General features: G+C 60.6%; 1 protein-coding gene across 9 annotated transcripts in view; it reads left to right on the top strand.

Moving 5' to 3' along the window:
- LPIN1 (lipin 1) overlaps positions 1-6,000 on the top strand; it is a 73,159-nt gene extending 67,159 nt beyond the window's left edge. For 8 of the 9 annotated variants that reach the window (XM_070428688.1, XM_070428692.1, XM_070428690.1 and 5 more), the window contains 3 exons: positions 506-620; positions 1,920-2,023; positions 3,570-6,000. In XM_070428688.1, coding sequence (XP_070284789.1) covers positions 506-620; positions 1,920-2,023; positions 3,570-3,729 — 379 coding nt within the window. In that variant the 3' untranslated portion in view covers positions 3,730-6,000. The remainder of the gene's footprint in view (positions 1-505; positions 621-1,919; positions 2,024-3,569) is intronic. The other variant, XR_011473134.1, reaches the window with a different exon arrangement.

A 6,000-nucleotide genomic window follows, 5' to 3' on the forward strand; every position in this document is an offset into this window, starting at 1 on the left:
ACAGCGAATCTGCAGGTGGATGAGTGTAGGGAGACTCCTGCCTCCTTGGGACCCATCTTCCGGGTCAGTCACGCGGTGCACTTCCTCGTTTACTCAGGGCCTCCCTTAGGCAGGTCAGAGCGTAAGGTCCTTCGGACTCGGGCACTGGCGTTCACCGAGATGGGCTCCTGCTTTGCTGACGCCTTTCCTCTTGGATGGGCTTAGAGGGTGTGCAGGCCTCCCCAGGTGTTCCCCTCCCTCCTGCTCTGGAGGCAGCTCTTTGCTCCCTGGATGACTGGTCGAGGTCCAGGGTGAAGGCACGTGTCCCTAGCCTTTTCTCTGGGGAGACTTGCAAGTCGGGGTTCCCTCCCTGCCTGGTGCTTTCCTGGGAGAGCGGGGCTCCCCGCACACGTTTAACCTCCCAAGACCAGTGTCCTCGGGTCCCGGCATCTTGGAGGGTTAAGGAGAGCCTGACGCGATGGAGCGAGTCCTCACGCTGACCCGCCGTATGTGTTTGTTTTGACAGAGAGGTGATTGAAAAGAAGCCAGAAAAGTTTAAAGTCCAGTGCTTGACAGACATCAGAAACCTGTTTTTCCCAAATACAGAACCGTTCTACGCTGCTTTTGGAAACCGGCCGGCTGTGAGTAGGACGGGGGTGTGGGCTCTGTGGTCCTGCCGGCTGACGGCAGCCACGGGGGCGGCTGCCCGGAGTGGACGGTGGGAGGCCAGCCCCCACCCGCCAGGAGGCGCCGGGAAAGCCACCTGCCTCCGCCCGAGGCGGGAGGCTCCCCTTTCTCACGGCCTCTGGCTTTCCAGCAGGCGGGCTGGTGCGTTTCCGTTTGAGGCATGAGATGTGGGATTACTAGACACATTAAGTTCGGAACCGCTTGCTGAATTGGTAAAACAGGAACACGGAGTAAGATTAGCCGCTTCCTCCCACACGGGGACCACGAAGCCAGCCCTCAGCCCCGTGGGGAGTCGGTTTCCAGAGCAGAGCAGCCCCCGCTTACCTGTGGCTTCGCTCTCCGTGGCTTCAGTAATTGTGATCAGCTGCAGTCGGAAAACGCTCCGTGGAAATGTCCAGAAGTAGCTCACAAGTTTTAACTCGCTCACCTTTCTGAGCCAAGAGATGAAATCTCCCGAGTCCCACCCCGCCCCGCCCGGGGGGCATCAGCGCTTTGCCCGCCGCCCGCCCCCCCGCCTCCCCCCCCCCTCCTCGGTGTATTCACACTGTGGATGCGCCTCTTGCATTAGGCCAGTCACTCAGCTGTCGGGTGGTCAGACCGACGTGCGGTGTTGCAGTGCTGGGGGCTGGGTCACCCGTTTTACTGAGAATGCCCGTTCACACCACTTTCCCTGTTGCCATGCACCGCTGCACTTGCTCCGCTATCCTGGGTTGTTACTGTTCCTGTGCCTCACTTACCAAGTACACATAACCAGAGGTACGCGTGCACAGGGACAGTGTGGCCTCTGTAGGCTGGGTACCCTCCGAGGTTTCAGGCACCCACTGGGGCCTGGGAGCGTGTCCTCGGTGGACCAGGGCCCGCCGTGCTGTTCGACACGGTGAGAGAAACCCGTGGGATTGGGTGTCGCTGCCCCCATTTGCTGGAAAGCTCAGCGTTAGAGAATCGAGTCGGGGAGTAACTTCACAGTAAGGAAGTTCTCCTACGTGTGAAGAAGACGGGCCAGAGAGCGACCTTCAGGAGTGTCAGGGTGAGGGGGTCCGCCAGGTGGTCCACCCTCTGACTCCCTTGCTGCATAGACCTGCACGGTGCCCAGAGGGGAAAGCTGGTGTCATGTTCACGCCCAAACACTCTTCCCACACGGGCGGGGAGCGTAGGGCTGGTTCATGAGACGGCGCAGCATTGCGTCCAGTCGGGGAGGTCCTGTGTCTGTATTCACAACGCACTCCTCCTTCCCAACCTTTTCCCCAACGTAGGACGTGTATTCGTACAAGCAAGTAGGAGTGTCTTTGAACCGAATATTCACCGTCAACCCCAAGGGCGAGCTGGTGCAGGAGCACGCCAAGACCAACATCTCCTCGTGAGTCCCCGCGCCGGCCAGGGTGATGTGGGAGTGGCCTCTTACTGTTCACGGTATTCCTTTGGGTCCTTCGGTTGCCTATATTTTAATCTTTAATCCCTGCAAGGAAAATATGTGTTCACTCCACGTATTTTTGCCCAAAACGTCATGTTTGGACAATCTGGGTTAAATCAGGTCCCCTCTGGGTGGAACATTGAGACCGGCGGTTACATGCTGCTCCGGAGTGGAATTGCATGAATTTGAAAACGAGTGGTTTTGATTTGCCAAGTTGGGCCGAAAAGCCTAGAAGGCGAATTAAAAGGGTAACCAAGTGGACTCTCACATGACACTGTATTTCAGGATGAGGCGCATTCTGGCCCAAGCACCATCTCACAGTCACTGCTGTGTGAGCGTCTGGGTTCCTCCCGGGGTTGTGGTCACGCCGTTCCCGGAGGCAGAGGGCTGGGCGGGGGGCCTGGAACGAGGCAGCCTGGGGGGCTGCAGACTCTCTCTTGACCTTGACAGCGCATTCCGAGGCGGGCCCACCCTGCTGGCGAGTGGTGACCTGCTCCCCGGGGTACGGCCGCCTCCCCTGGCCACAGAACTCACACGCGTAGGTCTCAGGGCCAGGAGGAGGTCTGAACATTGGCTTCAGTCCCCAGGAAAGACAGCCTCTCGCTGTGAAGGGAGATGCTTTGTGTCCTGCGAGCTCGACGCTCTCAGAAGCCCTGGGAGGGCCTTGATTGGACACAGGCGCTCCTTCTTGTCTAATAAGTCATTTCATGCCTCGGGCAGGCCGCTTCCTCGAGGGGGGTGTTGGGAAAGCCCCTTTGGGTTCTCAGCAAACTGGTGCTGGAGAGGGACCCGGTGGCCGCGAGGGGCTCGGTGTGCAGAGGCCCGGGCGGGTCACGGTGTCGTGTGGGAGGCACCGGAGCCTGAAAATGCGTCAGTGCAGCAGCTTTCTTTGGCCTCTTGGGGATCACAGAAGCGAGTGAGGGGCCTGCAGGGAGCACTGAGAAGCAGGGCCTAGTTCAAGTCCATGCTCGGAACTGAGCCCAGGGAGGGAGGGCCGGCCCCAGGCTCCAAGCAGGAAGGCCAGGAGGAGATGGAGGTGGGATCTGTTTCCCCAGACCACGGAGCTGGTACATGGCAGTGGAAGGTCCAATCCGAGTCCTTAGCCCAGGGCCCAGCGCCTTCCCACCGCACAGAGGCCTGGGCTCGCCATGCTCCAGAGGCCGATTCCCTCCGGTGACACGCACACGTGAGCTCCGCAGGGCGCTGGCCTCCGCTGCTGACTCCTCTTGTCCTGCAGCTCCGCCTCCGGGGTCCTTTGTGCCTCGGCAGGCCGGTGCCTTGCCCGGGGCCTTCTCTCATCCTGCTGGCGCTCCCTGCAGCCGCCTGCTGATGAGTGAGGCCTATTCCAGAGCGGCCTCCGCAGCGTTAGCCCCGGGGTCCGGCCTCAGGCCCGTGGGTCTCTCCTGGTTTCCGAGCTCGGCGTGGGGAGCGTGGCAGGTGCTGCCCTGGGCTGGCGTCCCTGACGGGCGGTGACCTTGCCGTGTCCTTCCAGGTACGTGAGGCTCTGTGAAGTGGTTGACCACGTCTTCCCGCTGCTAAAGAGGAGCCATTCCTCGGACTTCCCCTGCTCAGACACGTTCAGTGACTTCACCTTCTGGCGGGAGCCGCTGCCCCCGTTCGAGAACCAGGACGTCCACTCTGCCTCGGCGTGACGCCCCGCGGCCGCCCGCGTCAGCCAAGACCGGCCGCCCATTAAAGGATCGGTTGTGGGAGCCCAGGAGGGAGCTCGGGAGCCGCGTGCGGTCATTGCCTGAGCACGGGGAGCTGGAGTGCACCCCCCTGCCTGATCCCCGGGGCTGGCGTTTCTAAGTCAAGTACCAGGGTGCACATCCTGGGCGAGGAGTCGGGTGCACTCCCGGGGTGTGTGTGGGGGGGCCTTTCCTCGCTGTGGCTGAAAGCCAGAGACCACGCTGCTCTACCCGCCTGCCGGCGGCCTTGTCACTGGGCAGCGTGTCCCTGTGAAGCCCAGCAGAGCTGGCGCCTGGTCCCTGCTGGGGACAGTGTCCCCCAAGGTCGCCAGGTGTGCGCCACGTGGAGAGGGGCACACGTCCCCGTGGTGGCTCCCGCCCATCTTCTCCCCGTGGGGGTCGGGGTGGGGGGCACATGCTGGGTCATGTGACCCGGATCTGGGGTCTCTGAAGGGCCTGGCCCTGTGGGTGTCCCTTGCAGTATTTGCTGACGGTCTAGTTTTAGGTGACAAGCTCCTCTTTATACTTCGGTTACAGAGAACCGACGTCACTGGCACCCCCCCCACCCCCTTTTTGTGGCTCACGCTGGACTATCTATGCCTTAATGCACCTGGCAGACGTGTTCTCTGGAATGTGCTTTGTCCAGCTCCCGGTAACTGCGAAGCCTTAAGCTCAGGCCCGAGGGAGTGTGAGGGGCAGTGTTTCCCGTCAGGCCGGCCCTCGGCCGCGGCCTCGCCTCCGGCAGGCGGAGCTGGGCATGCGGCTGGCACGGAGCCGATGCCACACGGCTGCGATGCCGGTTTCCACGGGAAGCTCTCAAAGGAAGCTGCTTGGTTTTAAGAAAATCGTTTCAAGAAGTTAAATTATATTCTTTGTAGATAGTATTTATTACTTTACTCTGATTGGTTATTGTTTTAAGCAGTTAGCCATAGTCTTTCTATGATAACGGTCGCTGATACATTAAGAAGATGTACGTTGGAGCACCCAGAGCCTTGTTCTCGAGTCTCACCACACCGACCTTTTTGTTTTCCTCAGCTTTTCCCACTCAGGTCAGGGCACGGCACGTGGATGAGGCACGGCTGGAGGGCCGCTCTTTAAGCCATGGGGAGATGGACTCTCTTGTTTATATAAACAAATTATCGAGAGAACAGTTTGAAAAGTTAAAGAGTTATTTTGGTAAAAGATTTTGCTTTATTTTTTGAAGTATTATTTTTCTAAAGAGCGTTTTCCTCCAGTGGTTGAAGTGCTTTCCTCTTCAGATGCGGCTGTTAGAGTCCTGGGAGGCCGCACTGTGGGGCAGGCCATGGACTTGACTCCTTCTGTGAAAGAGACACGAGGTTGCCCGGCAGGCGGCAGGCGGCAGGCGGCAGCTCCGGGACGAGGCCCCTTGGGAACGGCTGTGGCCCCATAGAAAGGCACCCCCTTTGCATGGAATCACGCACGCACGCACCCACAGAGCCCCGCGGGAGGCACGAGACGTGATGAAACACGGTCCTGCCCGAGCTCTGGGCGTGGGCACTGGCCACCTTTGGAAGCTACACTCATTCTTTCTTCCAGAGGGTGTTCGGGGTGAATTGTAGCTGCTGTGACCTGAGTCTCGTTCCTCCTCCACCGGAGAGCGAGGCTGGGGAAGAGGGGGCACCCCCTCAGGCCATCGCCCCGCCAGGATGAGCAGCGCCGGCTGCGCCTCGTGCGCCTCGTGCAGGTGTGAGTGCGTCACCCGGGGTGTCCGCCCCGCGGCACGTGACCCGGGCACGCCTCCCAGAGAGTCGCCCTGGATCTGGGTCCAGTTCAGAGAGTGACCCCCGCCCAGGTTACATCTGTCACGGTCACACCGGCCGTGGCCTGGGAACACGAGACTGGCACGTGGGGGATGTGCACGCGCGTGCGTGTGGGCTTGTCTGTGTTCACAGCCACCGCCCCGCACCCCGCGGGCGGGCCCTGCCGAGTGCGCCTGTGCCCGAGCATCAGGGCGCCTGCGGGGAGGAGTCCCTCAGGGGTGTCGCCCGGGGTTCCTGCTGCGACGGAGAACGCAGGCCTGGTGCACGGAGACATGAGGACGTGCAGAGACTCCCCTCTGCCGGTTTGGGTGAGGCTCCCCGCTTTCACCGGTGCTGCTTACGGCACCTCATGTGCGCGTATGTGCTGGGAAACGATACGCATCATTGTGATACTCCTTGTGTTGTGCTGGATGCAGAGCTAGAGACTTGGAATAAAAGAGACCCATGAAAGGCT

Source organism: Myotis yumanensis, unplaced genomic scaffold (assembly GCF_028538775.1).
Source record: "Myotis yumanensis isolate MYYU_CA2020_CCGP unplaced genomic scaffold, mMyoYum1.0.hap1 SCAF_11, whole genome shotgun sequence".
In the NCBI taxonomy this organism is placed as follows: Eukaryota; Metazoa; Chordata; class Mammalia; order Chiroptera; family Vespertilionidae; genus Myotis; species Myotis yumanensis.